Source organism: Schistocerca cancellata, chromosome 1 (assembly GCF_023864275.1).
Source record: "Schistocerca cancellata isolate TAMUIC-IGC-003103 chromosome 1, iqSchCanc2.1, whole genome shotgun sequence".
Taxonomy (NCBI): Eukaryota; Metazoa; Arthropoda; class Insecta; order Orthoptera; family Acrididae; genus Schistocerca; species Schistocerca cancellata.
This window is the reverse complement of record NC_064626.1, coordinates 722,475,573-722,497,209: the sequence shown is the minus strand read 5'-3', so window position 1 is coordinate 722,497,209 and position 21,637 is coordinate 722,475,573. Positions and strand designations below refer to the sequence as shown.

Below are 21,637 nucleotides of genomic sequence, written 5' to 3'. Positions count from 1 at the left end.
CACCAAAAGTTAAATGGTTCAAATGGCTCTGAGCACTGTGGGACTTAACTACTGAGGTCATCAGTCCCCTAGAACTTAGAACTACTTAAACCTAACTAACCTAAGGACAACACACACATCCATCCCCGAGGCAGGATTCGAACCTGCGATCGTAGCGATCGCGCGGATCCAGACTGTAGCGCCTAGAACCGCTCGGCCACTCCGGCCGCCACCAAAAGTTATGAAAGTAAAAATCATACTACGTAGAAATGTACATGGACTTAGTCCTATTCCAACAGTTACTTTCCGAATAGTACAAATATAATTAAAAGTCACTTGCAATAGGATTTTTACATTCATTAAGAAGTAATATCGTGCATTTTCAACTAGAATAAATATTGTTTCTATTTTTATGGATAAGGGCAGTTACAATAACTTTATCTTCAATAAACAAAATTGTTGGTGGGGGCTCCCAAACTGGCTTTCCAATTTTCATCACACTAAGTACACAAAATTCAAAATTAACTTCAACTGCAGTTAATATATTCATTATTCAAGCAGGTTTATTCATTTTTAGCAACTCAAAATTGGGGACCCTTAAACTGTCCAATACCATAAAGCAAACTAAACACACTTTTCTGAGACCATTTGTAAGATGGCAAATTTAGGTAACACTCTTTCACAAATTTCACTCACCTTGCAGGACTTTTAAAGCAGTTAATGCCGGTGATCCTTTATGCAGGTTCTTAAGTATGACTTAAAATGCATTTTAATCTAACTAAATAATAGCGTGCTTCCTTTTGTCATTAGCACAGCCAGTAATTTTCACTGACAAAATTAAATGCAGTTAATCTTTGAAGCACAAATACTTTGAATTAAAGCAAATCAAACATTATTGAGGTTTTCATAAATGCAATATTAACTACCTCCCTTGATTTCAATGAAACCCATAGTATTTCTGTATATCTTTTTGCATTCAGAATTACGCAAATAAATAAATATTCATTTTCATCAGTTTTTAAAACACACGATTCTCGTATGTCAGTATTTATGGGCAGTGGATCCTATGAGGTATAGTGAGAGGAACCAAATCAAGGATCGGACACAAGTTTCACATAATTTGCCTGATTGTTGCAAATTAAACAACACTTAAATGTACTGGTTCATACTTTGACAAAATTGTGACCTCTTACAACTGCCGAAGTGATTGCGCAATATCGGTGGAGAGTACATAACGGCTTCTGGTCTCTCTTCTGGATGTAATTGGCTCTATTATCTTCTACTTGGCGACGACGTTTCCAACATTAGAGCCTTTTTCATTAAAAGAGCACCATTTAATAGCCGCACACACATCCGAGGCCTTTCCATATTAATCCAGGTACTGGATGCCACCCTCGACACTTGCACAGTTCGCTCTATTGCTGCTCAGACCAAACTGTCCAGTAGCTAGCTGCCGACTGACTGAGCTCTCTCACTTGGCGCCCAGACTGAGCGCCACATCCACCTTTTAGCCCGCGCCAACCACTTTTTTGGCGCGAGCCAACTCGCTTCCGTTGCAAATGGGAAATACTGTTGCTTTTCATTTTATACACTGTACATAGCTGTAAACAAACATCTTTTAAAAAATCTTAATATTTAAATACATTAACATGTCATCACAAAAGCCACATAATTATGTAACATTTTCCTCCATTTAATACAAAGAATTTAAATAGTAAAGAGAAAACATTTTACACAACATTCCACTTTATTACAATAGGTCAAAGATATTATATAGTGAAAAATACATACTTGATACTAAACAGCATTAATCAGTACAAATATTTGCAGAATCAGTTATGGTGTTACAACAGGTAATGTGTTCGGAAATTCCCGTTACAGACTTCTAGAGGGGAGTGAGTACATAATGTTTTTAACAGGAACCCATGTCCGGAAATGTACCATTTCCGTTCTACGATGGTTTCAGTTCAGTTGTTTAACTCATCTGATTCTGCTTCAGGCATTGAATGAGGCGTGACGCAGTACAATTATTAGGTAACATTACAAAAGGAAACCTAACGAAACATCCATTTGTCACTTAAGCACATTTTTTTGTATTAACACTTAAACATAACGTTCTGTACGTACGGATGCTGGGTTGTTTTCTGTTTAGGAATAATGTAAACACATAATGTTTCAAGATTAACGCAAACAAATGTGCTTAAGTGATAAATGGATGTTTCGTTTGTTTCATTTCGAATTATTACCTAATAATTTTACTGTGTCAAGCCTAATTGAATTCCTCAAGCACGAGTATATGAGTTACATATCTGAATTGAAACCGTCCTAGAACGGAAACGATACGCTTTCGGACATGAGTTCCTATTTAAAATGTTATGAGCTCTGTCCCCTCTACACGTCTGAGGAATTTCTAACGGGAATTTCCGAACGCCCTTTATGTTGGAATATTAGTTACGTACAGATTGGGTAAAATCTACGCACTTTCAAAGCATCACCATATGCCGTCTTTGGGTGGGACACTATATCCTGAAAGTGGAGTCTCTTTTCCGATATACTTGGTATAAGCAGCACTGATTGTAAGTGACATCTTCAGTGTTCATCGTCTTTCGGGTTGTTCCGTGAATATAAAAGAGCCACCTAGGATTTGCTGGTTTCGTATATTTCACAGCAGCTACACCCGTAGCCACCCTTTATGTCTCCAATATGTGCTGCCCACTAGCAGCTGGAGCTTGAACTACTTCATATGTTTCAAATCTTGGCATTTAGATGAGCAAACGTAGGAGCCATTTTGGTAATGGGTGCACGATTGTCTTTGTTTTCAAATTATGATTCAATTCGTCACTATAACGCATGTTTTGTGAGTGGATTAGGAGCAAAAACTGTCCTGCTCAATTTTATATGCTGTATATTGCAATAATAATTAAATTTTTGTATTTATTTTCGTAGTTATTATCGTGGTTTCTTTTGAAACCACTGCGGCTCTAAGGCAACACGACTAGCTGTGACAGATTGTTGCATTTCCAGTTTCATACCATGCTCTCTCGCAGAATAAAGGAAAATTTTCGAGTGCCTTTTGGAAGTGATTTTTTTCAGCTGCCGATTCAGAGACTGACAGTCGCAGTGAAAGTGGAGCTGTGTTAGCTGAAGACAATGATCTCGACTTAGGGCAGTGTGCTATAACAACAAATAGTATTCCAGACTAATCAGAAAGTCCTGTATGTCCAAGTACATCATTCGAACCATTAGCAAAAAAAATGTAAAATTGTTGTTCCAGTTGAGAAACATACAACAGAAGCAAAAGCATCTACCAGTACATGGAGCCTCAAGACACTGTGTACACTGTAGCACAAAGAAGGAACCTCACAGAATTAAATGAAGGGGTGCTCTCTGTCAAGTAGCCCTACGCCTATCCATAAAGGAACAGCATTGTATCTTACCACCAATAGTAATGACATTTCATGCACAGTGGCTCCATTTGAAACCACACATACGTCAATTAACTTGTTTTTCACATTGACCTGTCTTAATGTATGTCTAATAACCTAATGCAAAAACGATGATTTAAAAAATCTGATTTTTAATATTTCGGATCCGAAATGGTTAACATACAGAATCTGAAGAAACTGTGCGACATTGAGCGGGATGTTTACTGTAGCCTTCCTACACAACTTCAAATTTTACATTGTACATTGACATACTTTGCAAGTTGTGCCGTGTTGGCGACGTGGCGCGCTGCCAGCAGTGGTGTGGTGTGTCTTTGCGCAGGTGACTGGCGCCAGTCGCTGCCGTCTGGCGCCGCGCTGCTGCTGGGGTCTCCGCTGCTGGCGATGCTGGCCGTCCGCTGCCTGCACTGAAACCGCACCATCACCAGCGTTGCGTCACTGCAGGTAATGTCATACCCTAGCGGCACAATACAGGCGGCATACAGGCAAGTCCATCAGAAGCGAGTAGCTGTCTCATGAAACTCTCTGTGTGAAACACACCTCGCTATGTTCGTCAACGAGTGACATAGCGCCGTAGACATCGACGAACAAGTTGATGCGGTGTTCCTTGACTTCCGAAATGCATTTATTGTAGTTCAGCACAGTCGCTTAGCAAACAAAATACGAACTTAGCGAGTGTCGGACCAGCTTAGTGACTGGTTTCAGGACTTCCTGGATGGACAACACACATAAAGTAAGAATGCAAAGTCCCGCAACAGTAACATCGAATAATTGTTCTCGGACTTCTAGCGGCATCAAGTGTTTAAAACTCTACGAGCTTTCGACTTGGCACTCCTTGGAATGACTGTTGATGAGTTGCTAGTGGTTCCTTGCGCCCTCTAACTGCCTGCTGTGACGTCACTGGTGCTCACGCCAGGAAAAAATTAGAACAACTGGAAAGTCGACGTAGATTTTGATCCGATGATGGCATATGGCACCTGGGGGATAGTAGATGTACTGATTAAGATTTCAACGTCGTCTGTCAACAGATAGGCTAGTGGTATAGCAAACAGAGCGCCATGTGTCTACCATTTAACAGGAAGCCGGCCAGTGTGGCCGAGCGGTTCTAGGCGCTTCAGTCTGGAACCGCGCGGCCGCTACGATCGCAGGTTCGAATCCTGCCTCGGGCATGAATGTGTGTGATGTCCTTACGTTAATTACGTTTAAGTAGTTCTAAGTTCTAGGCGACTAATGGCCTCAGCTGTTGAGTCCCATAGTGCTTAGAGCCATTTGAACCAATTTCTTTTTAACAGGAAATGTTCACAATCAAAAGGCTCAGTGTGGTTCAGACCTGTGAAGAAAGCAGGTAATCATGCCACAGAGTCACACTCACGCTTCCTATAGCCGACTGAGTGAGTTTGAAAGGAGTCAAATTGTGGCCATCCGATTGGTGAAATTGTCCTTTCGGAGAATTGCCACATAAGATGGGTGTGCTGTGTCAGCTGTGAAACGATGTTGGTACCAGTGGTCACTTGAAAATTCTCACGGCCGTAGACGAGATTCTGGATGTCCATGCAGTACAGTCGCCCGCCAGGATCGCCATGTTGTAAGGGAAGCAGTGGCAGATAGTACAGCTACCACAACACAGATACGAGGACTTGTGAGCCCAGACGTGTCAACACGAACTGTTCCGAACTGGTTATTAGCAGTGGGACTACGGACAAGCACTCCTCTAGCTCGTCTTCCACTCACACCACAGCATCGATGTGCACAGCTCGACTGATGCTGTCAGAGGATCACTTGGAAGATAGAATCGTGCGCCGTGGTCTGCAGCGAGAAAAGCAGATTCTGCCTGAAAGCAAGTGATCATTGTTTGCGTGTATCATGCAGACTTGTTGAGCGCGCCGTGGTCTTCAGCGATGAAAGCAGATTCTTTCTGCACGCAAGGCCTGCACGTAAATGATGGTCATTTGCATGTACGACATTGCCCTGGTGAGCGCTGTTTCGTAGGGTGAATCGTCCAAGACACACTGGCCACATCCCAACCCTTATGGTCTGGCGTGCGAAAAGCCACAAGACTTGTTCACCTTCGTTGTTTCTATAGGGGACGATAACCAGCGCTAGGTGCTGGCAGAATATTGTTAGACTCGTTATTCTGCCGTTCTTACAACAGGAAGGTGATGTGTTGTCCCACCAGGATAACGCTCTCCCACACATTGGCCGTGAAATTCAACGTGTTCTGCAAGATGCTCAGCAACTTCTCTTGGATATGATGTAACGAGAAGTGACTCGTGCGACTCGTCAGCCAACATCTGTTATAGAACTACGCGTACAGGCTGAACAGGCGTGGCTTAACGTATCGCATGACAGTATCTGTGCGATCGACTGAATGCCGGAGACAGCGCCTGCACCGCCTCAGTGAAGGCTACACAACGTACTGCCGGCCGGAGTGGCCGAGCGGTTCTAGGCGCTTCAGTCTGGAACCGCGAGACCGCTACGGTCGCTGGTTCGAATCCTGCCTCGGTCATCGATGTGTGTGATGTCCTTAAGTTAGTTAGGTTTAAGTAGTTCTAAGTTCTAGGCGACTGATGACCTCAGATGTTAAGTCCCATAGTACTCAGAGCCATTTTTGAACTACGCTTCAGCATGGCTCGATACCTGGTAGCTCAGAGTCGCTTGTGCTATTGATCTGTAAATGTAATCATTTCGTGTACTCTATATGCACTGTTGCAACAATACAGGGCTATTACAAATGATTGAAGCGATTTCATAAATTCACTGTAGCTCCATTCATTGACATATGGTCACGACACACTACAGATTCGTAGAAAAACTCATAAAGTTTTGTTCGGCTGAAACCACACTTCAGGTTTCTGCCGCCAGAGCGCTCGAGAGCGCAGTGAGACAAAATGGCGACAGGAGCCGGAAAGCGTATGTCGTGCTTGAAATGCACTCACATCAGTCAGTCATAACAGTGCAACGACACTTCAGGACGAAGTTCAACAAAGATCCACCAACTGCTAACTCCATTCGGCGATGGTATGGGCAGTCTAAAGCTTCTGGATGCCTCTGTAAGGGGAAATCAACGGGTCGGCCTGCAGTGAGCGAAGAAACGGTTGAACGCGTGCGGGCAAGTTTCACGCGTAGCCCGCGGAAGTCGACGAATAAAGCAAGCAGGGAGCTAAACGTACCACCGCCGACGGTTTGGAAAATCTTACGGAAAAGGCATTTCTTAAACAGGAGATTGGAAAACCGATGGATTGGTCGTGGTGGAGATCATGATCAGCAATTCATGTCATGGCCCCCACGCTCTCCCGGCTTAACCCCATGCGATTTCTTTCTGTGGGGTTATGTGAAAGGTTCAGTGTTTAAACCTCCTCTACAAAGAAACGTGCCAGAACTGCGAGCTCGCATCAACGATGCTTTCGAACTCATTGATGGGGACATGCTGCGCCGAGTGTGGGTGGAACTTGATTATCGGCTTGATGTCTGCCGAATCACTAAAGGGGCACATATCGAACATTTGTGAATGCCTAAAAAAACTTTTTGAGTTTTTGTATGTGTGTGCAAAGCATTGTGAAAATATCTCAAATAATAAAGTTATTGTAGAGCTGTGAAATCGCTTCAATCATTTGTAATAACCCTGTAAATCTTGATTCAATTGGAAACCTCTAAAGGGCGTATTAATTTTTTTCCAACAGTGTATATGGGCCTAAGTTGGTTTTGCGTTCGATACGCCCTCTTCAACTTAACGATCACTGGATCCCACGCCGCACTGAGCTGCAGTTCTCATTTTCTATTATGGATGTTCGCAGGGATTTTTTATTTCGATGGCTTCCTTAACTACACAGTCCCAGAAGCAGTTTGTCCGAGTCACGATAGAGTTTTAAAATCTTACCCGATGACCGTTTTCTAACGCATGATTTCACAGTGTAGCGTAGACTATTAAACCTCTAAGGCTACTTCCTGGGTTGTTGTACAGTGCGCACTGTTTGTCCGAAGTCACATTGGCCACACTCAGACGAAGCATTGCCCTTCCTGGACGTTCTCGTCCGCCGCAAATGAAGTGGATGACTTAGCCACAGCATCCACAGAAAAACTATGTACGACTGTCTGTTCTTACATGCCATCAGCCGTTGTCACCCGGCACAGAAGCGCACTGTGTTAAAAACATTGGTACATCGAGCAAGAACGATGTTAGTCACTGATTACATGCACCATGAGCTGAGCTTCCTACGTAAGGAGTAGGTACTCGTGTGTGCGGCATGGTTGTACCCTAGGATGAACGTTGCAGCAACTGCTCACCTCTAAACTCAGCGCAGTTTATAAATGAAGTTATCTCAAGCAAGCGCAGCAGTAATGGTTCAAATGGCTCTGAGCACTATGCGACTTAACTTCAGAGATCATCAGTCGCCTAGAACTTAGAACTAATTAAACCTAACTAACCTAAGGACATCACATACATCCGTGCCCGAGGCAGGATTCGAACCTGCGACCGTAGCGGTCACGCGGTTCCAGACTGAAGCGCCTAGAACCGCACGGCCACAACGGCCGGCGCGTAGCAGTAAGACCATCACCATGAAGCAGGAAAAGAAATTTGATTCTTGCCGTTCTGTCGCCCCTTGGCGGGCAAGATAAGCTGCCTGCTGAAAAGGCACAATACCAATCGACCTTCAGGTCTCCGTCAAAAATCCGGCACTTACAAATACCAGTTAAAGACAATGTACACCGCAGGAAAATAAAAATGCAACATCCTCAAGAACAGTGTCCAGTGGCACCAGGGTATAATGTTTGTATACCGAAAGGTTGTAGTGTTAGTGGTTCATTTGTCACTGTCATCGACGGTCAGATAACGCTCAGGACACTTGCCTGCGTGCCCTCTGTTTTTTCTCTGCAAACAGTAATTGTGCTGAGTTTAGAGGTGAACAGTGATCGCAACATTAAATCTATAGTACAATCATGATCATAAATTAAGGATAATGTTGATACATGGTGAAACAACGCTCTGGTGGGCGATTTGCGGGTTTAAATCACCTCGAGGTACGACCATGCAGCGCATTTGACCTGCGGTCGTCGTACGGTGACTCTGGCAGCAGTCCACATATGTGGAGGTGTGTTGGTGCATGTCAGAGTACGGTGCAGCGAGTAAGTGTGTAGACGTATTCAGACGTGCTAATGGTGACTGTGTGTTGACTATGGCTCAAAGAACACATATTGATGACGTTATTGACGTTATGAGGGATACAATACTAGGGCGACTGGAGGCTGGTCAAACACAGCAGGTCTTAGCATGGGCCCTCTGCGTGCCACAAAGTGTGATCTCAAGATTATGGCAACGATCCCAGCAGACACGAAACGTGTCCAGGCGCTACAGTACGGGACGTCCACAGTGTACAACACCACACGAAGACCGATATCTCACCATCAGTACCCAGACGGCCATGGAGTACTGCAGGTAGCCTTGTTCGAGACCTTACTACAGCCACTGGAACAGTTGTCTCCAGGCACACAGTCAACAGACGACTGAACAGACAGGGTTTATTCGTCCAAAGACCTGCAAGGTGCATTCCACTGACCCCTGGTCACTGTAGAGCCGTAAAGACTGGTGCCAACAACACACTATATGGTCATTCGAACAGTTGTCCCGGGTTATGTTCACGGACGAGTCCAGGTATAGTCTGAACAGTGATACTCGCCGGGATTTCATCTGGCGTGAACCAGGAACCAGATACCAAACCCTTAATGTCCTTGAAAGGGACCTGTATGGAGGTCGTGGTTTGATGGTGTGGGGTGGGATTACGATTGGTGCACGTACACCCCTGCATGTCTTTGATAGAGCTACTGTAACAGGTCAGGTGTATTGGGACGTCATTTTGCACCAGTATGTCCGCCTTTTCAGGGATGCAGTGGATCCCACCTTCCTCCTGATGGATGATAACGCACGGCCCCACCGAGCTGCCATCGTAGAGGAGTACCTTGAAACGGAAGTTATCAGGCGAATGGAGTGGCCTGCCTGTTCTCCAGACCTAAACCCCATCGAGCACGTCTGGGATACTCTCGGTCGGCGTATCGCTGCACGTATTCAAACCCCTAGGACACTTCAGGAGCTCCGACAGGCACTGGTGCAAAATTGGGAGGCTATACCCCAGCAGCTGATTGACCATCTGATCCAGAGTATGCCAACCCGTTGGGCGGCCTGTGTACCTGTACATGGTGATCATATCCCATATTGATGTCGGGGTACATGCGCAGGAAACAGTGGCACATGTGTTTCGGGACGGTTTTCTCAACTTATCACCAATACCGTGGACTTACAGATCTGTGTCGTGTGTGTTCCCTATGTGCCTATGCTATTAGCGTCAGTTTTGTGTAGTGCCACATTGTGTGGCACCACATTCTGCAATTATCCTTAATTTATGAGCATGAGTGTACAACCATACCCCGCCGACGAGTACGTATTCCCGTTGAACAACTGCAGTCATTTGGAACTGGTCGTATGGACACATCGACGGACTCCTGTAAATGAATCAGTGGCTTGCCGCTGCTTTCAGCAGTGGTTGGTGGAAAATTCGCAAATCTATTGCGCAGCTTCTGAACGTCCCCGTAGTACTAACGGACATCGACGCTTTGTTCGATCAGCGTAGTCCGACCAAACATCATTCAGGGAAGAAATTCGGGTACATATTACACCTGCTGTTTCACCGAGTACCATTTAAACCGCCTGCTTGCAGCAAGACTGAGATCACATGTGCCTCTGTCCAGGCAGTCACCCACACCTTAACACCGCCAAGAACGGCTGCTCTGGTATCGTGAAAAAGTCAGCTGGACATCGCAATGGCGCTTTGTCGTCTTCTGTGATGAATGTTCTGTCAGTAAGTGAATGATGGACGTACACGTGTACGATGTAGACCTGTTGAGCGGCCTATTCTACAGTGCATGCGCCCAGACCACCCATCCTATTCTTTATGGTGAATTAAAACTCGCGCTCACATTTGGTATTTCTGCAGGGTAAAGCAACCAGTTCCCGCAACATATCACCGGTTGTTATCTCCGAGCTACTGCCATTTTTTCGACAGGAACGTGATGTGCTTTTTCAGCAGGACAACGCACGACAGCATAAGGCTTCTGCTACGCAATGTACTCTTCGTGGTATACAACAAATGCCCTGGTCAGAAAGAGCACTAGATATCTCGCCAATTGAACGATTATGGGACATGGTGGGGTGGGAACTTACTTGTCCTCCGGAGCCGGCAAGAACCACTGCCGAAATGCAAATAATGGCGCTATATGCTTGGGACAATCTATAGTAAGATGCCATCCTGCACCTCTATGATCATTTGCATGTAATAATATACACCAGCCTTGCCGCCAGAGGAGCTACACTTCGTATTGATGCGACAGTTGACTGTTGATATGTGCGTTTTATTTTGTCTGAATTAGTTGTCAAGCACTTCTACAAAGACGAACTACCTGCCACATCACTTGTTAGTAGAATGAGCTTGTCGCATTTTTTTCAACAGTGTAATAGCCTGCAGTTAGTTGCGTGTCTTCCTAGTTTGATATGTTAGCTTGCTCATATCCATTACTCTCTCATCCACGGGACAAGGCAGATTATACTATTCTCTGCAGGAAGGCTGCAGTGCCAGGTGAATGCAGTGAAATACAGGACGACTTGCAGAGTAAAGACGACTGATGCAGGGATTGCCATTTGGCCATAAACGTAAATAAATGTAACGTATTATACATTAATAGGCGAAGAACTCCATTACTGTCGGAACACACAACTGGTAATAAATAAGTGGAAACATAAACAACCGTAAAATATCTATTACTAATAGTCCAGAGTGGGATGACCACTTAGCAAAAATTTTAGAAAAACAGATACCAGTTTAAGCTCCATTCGTGGGATCTTTAAGAAATGTAATTCATCCACGACATGAGTGGCTAATACAACACTCATCCTATTTATTCGTGACTACCGATTCTCTTGCTAGGTGGGATTAATAAAAGAGGTAAAGAAGATCCAACGAGGCGAGTTGGATTTCGACGCTGTTCCCCTTTAGTAAGCGTAAGAGCTTTACGAAGATCCTGTGGCAGACGCTACAAGAGAAGCGTTGTGCATCACGGAGAGGTTTACTATTGAAATTCCGACAGCATGTATTCCGACTATAGTCGTGCAACATATTACTTCTTTGCACATAAACTGGTCAGCCAGAACGTTGTAACCATCTACCTAATAGTTCGGATGTCCATCTTTGGCACGGATAACAGCGGCGACACGTCGTGGCATGGAAGCAATGAGGCCTTGGTAGGTTGCTGGAGGGAGTTGGCAACACATCTGCACATACAAGTGACCTATTTTCCGCAAATTCCGGAGAGGGTGCAATGAATTCTGACGCCTGTAACCTCCCCCTCACTTATCGACCTTAATGACAGTGAAAAATTGAAACCGCGTGTACCTAATGGGAATTTTGGAAAAGCAATCGTCACCGAAGTTAACCTGTCGGTAAAGAGGGAGGAAAGGGTTACATCTAAATGAAAGAAAAAATGCAAATGAAACTGGTGGAAATTAATTTTGAAAAGGGGTAAAGTTAATAAAGAAAGTTAATGTGCGGCCGTTACGTTAACAATTAACTAGCGGTAATTAGATATTTGAGATTTGGGGGAAATTACGGTCGCCAGTCCTAAGGACAATTACTATAGTAACTGAAAAAGAAAGGTTATTACACATATAATTAGCACTAGAAGTGTGGCAACTGAAGGTTGACACGTGTAGTGTGAAAACTGAAAGTTTGTCAGAAGTAATAAATTTCACTTCACTCTGACTTAATTTAGCAAAAAAATTAATAAAACAGGAAAATCGAAAGTTAACTTAGTGACTGAAGTTAATAGTGAGCTTTCTATCTGAAGCACATCGAAATTCAGTAAAACACGGTTAGTCTTGGACTACCTCAACAATCATTTCAAAAGCTACTTGAATCTACGCAATTTAGAAATAAGAGATTTAACTTTGAACTTGAATTAAATGATTCTGAACAATAGTAAAATTTAGTACGTACCAAGCTTAGCTGCAATCACAGGTAAGCTAAAATACAGTAACAAAACTCGCACTCTTAATTCGTGCTTGTGTAATCTAAATATTGTAGCCAGCTATGAATACTTTAACTGAACTTTGAAATTAAAGCAGTGAAATGCTATATTATTATTTTAATGCTGGCGTTTGAATTTCAATGACACTCGGGTTCATTCTGGAAAAGGAAGGGACCCTGCTTGGTAATGCAATTGGGACAATGAGTAACAAATGTTCATGCTAAGTTGCTGTAATTATAGTTACGAAAATGGTACAGTTTTAAAAGCTGAGGTCTGCCATACAGTTCTAAAACTTTACGTGCTTCCAGTCTTCCTTGTTGGTTGATTGAAGGTTTGAAGCCGTCGATCGAGGAGGTGGCGACAGTCACTCATTGTCGGCCGTCGCTGTTGCAGAAGCTGGATGTTGGCGCGCCTTCTTCTCGACACGGTCACCAGGCGAAACGGGCTCTTGATGTGCACCAGCTAATGCTTCCCGTCCGCGACACCATGTCAGAAACTATTATCGCGAGTCGAGCGCAATTACATGCTGCCAAACCCCGAAAGCGCGGCAATTCGCGGGAGCGTCACACAACACACCTGCTCCACTGCACTACCCCAACCAGACTCTCTCTGCTCAGCCCGCGCTCCACGCGGCAGAGTTAACACTACCAAAGATCCTACACACTTTGATTCTTCACACGACCTATCGATGTAACTGTTCGATAGCAGTTTTCCCTAGGCAAGACCCAGCGTAAAAATACAAATAATATTTACGAAACAAACCAATTATACATCGACATCAGTGCTTATATATACAAATAGTAAAACAATTACAATATGTAAAGACACAGAAATGTCATATATTCAGGTAACAAAAATAAGGAAAACAAATTTATAGCACAATAGATGGAAATAGGAGGATATGCATTTCCGGCGTTACACGTGCCCCACATTGTCTGAGGATGTTCGTGTAACGTAAACAGACTCAGGAAATGTCCCAAAAAAGAAACAGCGGAAACGCATATGCTCAAAACATCAATAAAACTTAGCATTCGTCTAATTAACCATAAATCAATTTGTAGACCATAATAATTGAGTGGAGACACTCCTAATCTTATTCCACTCTGTCATCTTGCACAAAATAAAACAGGTTGACATCATATTAAAATTCATAGAAAACGTAGAAAATGGTTTAGCTATTCCAAAATCGTCAAAATCCGTAACACTATCAATAAATGGAATACTATTTACAAATTAATCATAGTACATGGTCATAAAAACAGGTAGATCAAAATACGCAAATTAATTATTAATTACATATTATACACATTTTATATAACCTTTTCACAATTAACATTCTCGTCTTAAGAGTCCTCTTAACGCTAAACAAGAAAATAATATACAGCAGATCGACAAAAACATAAATATTGACAGCAGAATTCTTTCACATCAGCTGTCCGGGAAGAAAAATAACTCCGCCTTCCGTACTCGTAAGTACAAAGAATGCCGACAGCGGCACAAGAGCCGACAGCGACACAAGACCCGACAGCGACACAAGAGCCGACAGTGGCTCCGCCTTGCCTGTATTGTTGCGCCCGCCTGTGCGGCACGCTTGATCTCACTCGCCCTTTTAACGGCATTCCAGAACGTCTGTTTCACTGAATTCTTTCGGAAAAACTCACTCCCGAGTAATCTCAAGGAGTCCCTTAACACTATCACAGTGGATAACTCAACACTGTCCATCATCACACGCATGTACTAGCCTGAAACTTAAAACAGCGTCTAAGTACATCGGCAATGACTAGTAAAACACACTCATGAAATCTTACAGCTTGTTACAAAATCATATTTCCATTCCTTAATCTACTGTGACTCAGCTGAAAACTTAAACTAGCAGCTTGGATTTTTCAGCAGATTAATAATCAGTTTCTCTTAAATCATTTAGTAAAAATTAATTACTTATAATTACAACTTCTTTAATGTCCTCTTGGTCAGGCAAAAGCATGGCAACCTAGCAAATCGTGAAATATTACACCCTATATTTACATACTGTACAAATTACCCATTCTGTGGTATTAATCAATCCTAGGTTGGTACAATTTCAGGTCTACAATGTTCCGTATACCTAACAGTTTTCCAGAGCTTGGATACTCTAAGCAATAAGCATTTGTGTGAGGTATACCAATGACTTTATATGGTCCATTATAAACAAACTTAAATTTAGAGATTTCATTGTCTATCTCGCTCGATTTCTCATGAGCTTTTACAAGTACTAAGTCTCCGATTGCAAACTTAGCAAAACGCGCTTTAGCGTCATGACGACGTATGCGAGCATCGGCTTTTAGCTTCATTACTTCTCGCAAACGATCTTTTTTCACACCAATACTAATGTCAATCCGTGGAGGGAATTTGATTATCTCTTCCAATTCACTTTCTACACTATTGTCAATGCAGAGATTCCTCACATTACAGTAGTTCAAATTCATACCTACATCAATACCATCCGGCCAGTTAACAATGTGTATAGGCTGCTATTGCTTATGCACACCGTGTCCTGCCTCGTCAAAACTAACTACTATTGTTTTATCTTGTGACGTACATGTCAAAGTTTTACTTTCGCAATTAATCACTGTACGACACTTTAATAGCCAATCTAACCCGATAATTACTTCCGTAGTCAAGTCTGGCACGACGACAAACTCTTGTTCAAATCGTGCCCCACATATCTCGAAGTTGACAAAAATCTGTTTTGTGACCGGTTTACTGACCTTCCCAGTAGCACCGATAATTTTCACTCCTGTTACTGGCATAACTACGATGCCAGGTCTGTCTTTCAGTAACTCAAATATTTTCCCAGATACAGCACTAAATTCTGCACCGGTGTCAATCAACACGTTTAGTTGTAGGTCGTGCATATTAACAGACACTACTATCTGTCTACATTTGTCCTCGACTGTTTCTTTATTTTCCCACAGTAAATACTCGTCTATATCCAGGTCATTCCAGAAAAAAAACCATCCGGCTTTGATCCTAAATTCGGCTTATCTGGCGGCTTTTTCAGCCTCTGTTCACATACAGTTTTAATTTCAACACGTTTGTCCTGAGGCTTAGTCTGTAGCTTCGCCTCCAATACCGAAACCTTTTCCTGTAACTCGTCAACTAGTGAGTGTTGCTTTGCTATCAGTTCACTAATTGTCACCTTCGTTGATTCCTCTTTGGCCAGATTGATCTCATCTGCCAATCTACTTGAAGGAATGTGCCCAGTAGTATCTGCAATTACTTCCTCTGGATCTGCGCAACCCACACTGCTACCGTCTGACCGTATAACGTCAGCTCTAACCTCATACACGCTGTAATCTATGTGCTTTTCTACCAATCGTGTCCGGCTATCACTAAAATTTTCGTTATCTTTCTCCTTAATATTCTCGCAATGTTTAAACTGGAGGTTTGCGTCGGATGGGTCGGCTACTTCTACCACTACGACTTTCGGTAAGGTCTGCCGGTTAGGGCCAGAACTTTCCGTTACTACTTCAACATTTAACTCCTGCGGGACGAAACACGACGAATCTTGCTCGTGCTCTCCCTTAACATCAACTGTTTCTGGTAAAGTCTGCCCGTTAGGGCCAGAACTTTCTATCACTTCACAAACACTATCTTCCTGCGGGACGAGACGCGGCAAATCCTGCACGCGCTCCCCATAAACACTTCTCCCATACAGGCCCCTATAATCTCTTAGTTCGTCGTATAAGCGACCGAACTGCCTTAACCAGACCTCATCCCTCTCTGCATCCCCTCGCTCGATGACGGACGTTTTATCCGACATCTGATCTTCTCTCAACACTTGCGAATCATTCTTAAACTCAATCTCCAGTTCCGCTGTGGGTATTACAGCTGCCACTTTATAATCGATTTCCGGAACACTACTTAAATTGTTCTCACTGACAGTGAATGTACTTCCTACTGCCGTGTATACAGCTGATCTACTACTTGTGGGCGCACTCCTTTCTCCTAACACTGGCACACTCTCCCGCCGTTGATTATTCCACACGGAATTTTCATAACGACACCTGGGTTTTCTCCTGTTATTGGGCCGCCAAAATTTCTCCACGCCCGGTCGGCCCCTCACCGGCGCGGCTAATGGTTTCCCTGTCTCGTCCCAGCAGATACTCTCCCCGGATGCTGCTGAGGCGGCTGATCACACCCTCTGGCGTTATTACTATTCTGTGAAGCCCGTATCACGTTAATATGATACTGGTTTCCGGCATTCCTGTTATTATTTGCATTGTACCGATTGTTATTACGGTCCGAACCATTATTGTTATTGCTGCCATGGTTGCGGTATGCATTATTCCCATGGTTATCGTTGTTGTGGTTGCTGTGGTACCCGTTGTTGTTACCACGGCCTCTACCACTGTCGCGATTATTGCGCCAATTGTCCTCGTCCTCAACTCTTTCCAGGAAATCATTGATTGTCCTGTGATTGCTTCCTACGTAGCGTTTTGTGTCATCTGGAAGCTTCCTGTAGAGTTCCCAGACTATTTCGGATTCCGTGCGGCGATCACGCAAATATTCCAACTTGCGGATCCAGCCCTCACAAAACTCCTTCATCGAACCGCGAGAATTCGCATCGAAAGGCCTCGATACGACAAATTCGCGCCAGACACTTTGCTGTTTTTGCTCTGACCAGTATTCAGCCAGAAACAAATTTTTAAATTCGTCAAAAGTCAGGTTCGTAATGTTGAGGTTTAAGCCCCAACGCTTGGCATTACCAGCCAACACATCAATAATCGCATTAATTTTTCTCTCATTAGTCCATGATCTGGGTAAAACTCTTTCACAATTCTTAATGAAATCCTTCGCGTGTATACCGCCTTTTTTCAAGGGGTCGAACCGCTCCTCTTTCGTCAACAATTCCGAACTATGTGCATAGATTGGCACATAGCTCTGTTTTTCGTCAAGTTTCTTTTCTAATTCCGACACTCTCGTAATTACTTGGCAAGTGGTTGTCGCAAGCGTTTCTACTTCCCTTTTTTTCTCTTCGCAGGTATTAGCCTGCTTCGTCACTTTGGTATCTACTTCGGATACTAAAGCCTTTAAAGTTTCCACCTTCTTTTGATCCTCTTTTTTCACTAATTGAATTTGTTCCGTCACCTTATTCTCGATGATCGGAGCAACTGGTTCTCCTACACTTTTCTCGATTCTGCTAATTTCGGAATAAAAACGAGTATTTATGCTCGCAATTTCCGCCTGAACGCCTATCATTTCCTGTTTAAGATTACCGATTTCGGTATTAATCACAACAATACCTTCTTTGATTTTATCAACTTTTGTGTTAACAACTCCAACATTGTTGTTAACAACATTAATAGCTTTGTTCTGAATGTCTAGCTTTCGTTCAATTTTTTCGGACTGAGCTTCTTGCTTGGCCGATTGACTCTTGATTTCGTTAATCAAAGCATTCAATAAATCAGTTAAATTCCCGGACAGTACCGGTTTTACTTCCGTAGCGGCTTCCTCTTTAATTGTCCCCCCGTATTCGTCATCAAGGGATTCACATTTGATTTTCACTTCCGATTCCGAAACATTTTCTAAAGTGTGGAATTCCATTTCTGCTCTTTGTTGCGTTTCGGCAGTCGCGTCTTTCATGCTAGCCGCCTGCCCCTGAACAATGGGTACCGCGGTGCGCGTTTCCCACTGTTCGACCGATTGTTCCGTATCCAAGTCTACCAAATTTTGGCAATTGTTGCCTTCACTCATTTTAATAATTTTCAATATAAATGCCAAATCTAAAATCTAATTAGGATTCCTCACACTAATATTCTCGCTGACGTATAGACCATTTCGTAACCAGTACTTTGTTATGGGATTTGCACAATGCAAAATTCGTGTCCAGAACAACCACAAATCCGAAGATTGTCCTGTCACCAGGTCGCCACGTGTAACCCCTCCCCCTCACTTATCGACCTTAATGACAGTGAAAAATTGAAACCGCGTGTACCTAATGGGAATTTTGTAAAAGCAATCGTCACCGAAGTTAACCTGTCGGTAAAGAGGGAGGAAAGGGTTACATCTAAATGAAATGAAAAATGCAAATGAAACTGGTGGAAATTAATTTTGAAAAGGGGTAAAGTTAATAAAGAAAGTTAATGTGCGGCCGTTACGTTGACTATTAACTAGCGGTAATTAGATATTTGAGATTTGGGGGAAATTATGGTCGCCAGTCCTAAGGACAATTACTATAGTAACTGAAAAAGAAAGGTTATTACACATATAATTAGCACTAGAAGTGTGGCAACTGAAGGTTGACACGTGTAGTGTGAAAACTGAAAGTTTGTCAGAAGTAATAAATTTCACTTCACTCTGACTTAATTAAGCAAAAAAATTAATAAAACAGGAAAATCGAAAGTTAACTTAGTGACTGAAGTTAATAGTGAGCTTTCTTTCTGAAGCACATCGAAATTCAGTAAAACACGGTTAGTCTTGGACTACCTCAACAATCATTTCAAAAGCTACTTGAATCTACGCAATTTAGAAATAAGAGATTTAACTTTGAACTTGATTTAATGATTCTGAACAATAGTAAAATTTAGTACGTACCAAGCTGAGCTGCAATCACAGGTAAGCTAAAATACAGTAACAAAACTCGCGCTCTTAATTCGTGCTTGTGTAATCTAAATATTGTAGCCAGCTATGAATACTTTAACTGAACTTTGAAATTAAAGCAGTGAAATGCTATATTATTATTTTAATGCTGGCGTCTGAATTTCAACGACACTCGGGTTCATTCCGGAAAAGGAAGGGACCCTGCTTGGTAATGCAATTGGGACAATGAGTAACAAATGTTCATGCTAAGTTGCTGTAATTATAGTTACGAAAATGGTACAGTTTTAAAAGCTGAGGTCTGCCATACAGTTCTAAAACTTTACGTGCTTCCAGTCTTCCTTGTTGGTTGATTGAAGGTTTGAAGCCGTCGATCGAGGAGGTGGCGACAGTCACTCATTGTCGGCCGTCGCTGTTGCAGAAGCTGGATGTTGGCGCGCCTTCTTCTCGACACGGTCACCAGGCGAAACGGGCTCTTGATGTGCGCCAGCTAATGCTTCCCGTCCGCGACACCATGTCAGAAACTATCATCGCGAGTCGAGCGCAATTACATGCTGCCAAACCCCGAAAGCGCGGCAACTCGCGGGAGCGTCACACAACTCACCTGCTCCACTGCACTACCCCAACCAGACTCTCTCTGCTCAGCCCGCGCTCCACGCGGCAGAGTTAACACTACCAAAGATCCTACACACTTTGATTCTTCACACGACCTATCGATGTAACCGTTCGATAGCAGTTTTCCCTAGTCAAGACCCAGCGTAAAAATACAAATAATATTTACGAAACAAACCAATTATACATCGACATCAATGCATATATATACAAATAGTAAAACAATTACAATATGTAAAGACACAGAAATGTCATATATTCAGGTAACAAAAATAAGGAAAACAAATTTATAGCACAATAGATGGAAATAGGAGGACATGCATTTCCGGCGTTACACGCCACATTCAATCACATCCCAGATGTGTTCTATCGAGTTCTGATCTGGCGAGTTGGGGGCCCAGCAAATCAATTGGAACTCGCCACTGTGTTCCTCGAACCATTCCATCACACTCCTGGCCTTGTAAAATGGCGCATTATATTGTTGAAAAATGCCACTGCCGTCGAGAAATACGATCGTCATGAAGGGGTGTACGTGATCTGCAACCAGTGTTCGATAATCTTTGACTGTCATGGTGCCTTTAACTTTTTCGACTCGACCCATGAATGCCCACGCGAATCTTCCTCAGAGCATAATGGAGACGCCACCAGCTTGCCTCCGTGCCACAGTACAGGCGTCAAGGAGCTGTTCCCCTGGAAGACGACGGATTCGCGTCCTCCAATCTGCATGATGAAGAAGGTATGGGGATTCATCAGACCATGCAACGCTCTGCCATTGCGCTAACGTCCAGTGCCAATTTCAGTCGTAGTTAACGACGTCGTGGTGTTAACATTGGCAAATGCATGGTCGCCGGCTGCGAAGGCCCATCGTTAGGATTGTTCGGTGCACTTTGTGTTCACACACACTTGTACTCTGTCTAGTATAAATTCTGATTTAGCTCAGCCACCGTTCGCCGCCTATCCTGTTTTACCAGTCTGCCCAGCCTATGACGTCCGACAACTGTAATGAGGAGTGGCCATCCAACCCCACGGCATCTGGACGTGGTTTCACCACGCGTTGAAGACACTCACCACAGCACTCCTCGAGCAGCCGACAGGTCGTGCAGTTTTCGAAATGCTCGTACCGAGCCTTCGGGCCATCAACCTCTGCCCTCACGTCAAACAGATAGATCGCGTGCCTTCCCCACTCCACGAACGGACTGCACGCTCGCTAATACTACGTGCACTGTGCGTGTGTCTGACTAGCTGTTATTTCCCACCAGGTGTGGCTGCTATCTCCTGGGCGGGTTTATATACACTCCTGGAAATTGAAATAAGAACACCGTGAATTCATTGTCCCAGGAAGGGGAAACTTTATTGACACATTCCTGGGGTCAGATACATCACATGATCACACTGACAGAACCACAGGCACATAGACACAGGCAACAGAGCATGCACAATGTCGGCACTAGTACAGTGTATATCCACCTTTCGCAGCAATGCAGGCTGCTATTCTCCCCTGGAGACGATCGTAGAGATGCTGGATGTAGTCCTGTGGAACGGCTTGCCATGCCATTTCCACCTGGCGCCTCAGTTGGACCAGCGTTCGTGCTGGACGTGCAGACCGCGTGAGACGACGCTTCATCCAGTCCCAAACATGCTCAATGGGGGACAGATCCGGAGATCTTGCTGGCCAGGGTAGTTGACTTACACCTTCTAGAGCACGTTGGGTGGCACGGGATACATGCGGACGTGCATTGTCCTGTTGGAACAGCAAGTTCCCTTGCCGAGAAGGAATGGTAGAACGATGGGTTCGATGACGGTTTGGATGTACCGTGCACTATTCAGTGTCCCCTCGACGATCACCAGTGGTGTACGGCCAGTGTAGGAGATCGCTCCCCACACCATGATGCCGGGTGTTGTCCCTGTGTGCCTCGGTCGTATGCAGTCCTGATTGTGGCGCTCACCTGCACGGC

General features: G+C 43.8%; 1 protein-coding gene across 1 annotated transcript in view; it reads left to right on the top strand.

Moving 5' to 3' along the window:
- The window catches only part of LOC126097489 (lachesin-like), a 411,009-nt gene that overhangs the window by 342,715 nt on the left and 46,657 nt on the right, over positions 1–21,637 (top strand). The window contains exon 8 of the mRNA XM_049910594.1: positions 3,745–3,866. Within this exon, the coding sequence (XP_049766551.1) occupies positions 3,745–3,833 (89 nt within the window). The 3' untranslated portion in view covers positions 3,834–3,866. The remainder of the gene's footprint in view (positions 1–3,744; positions 3,867–21,637) is intronic.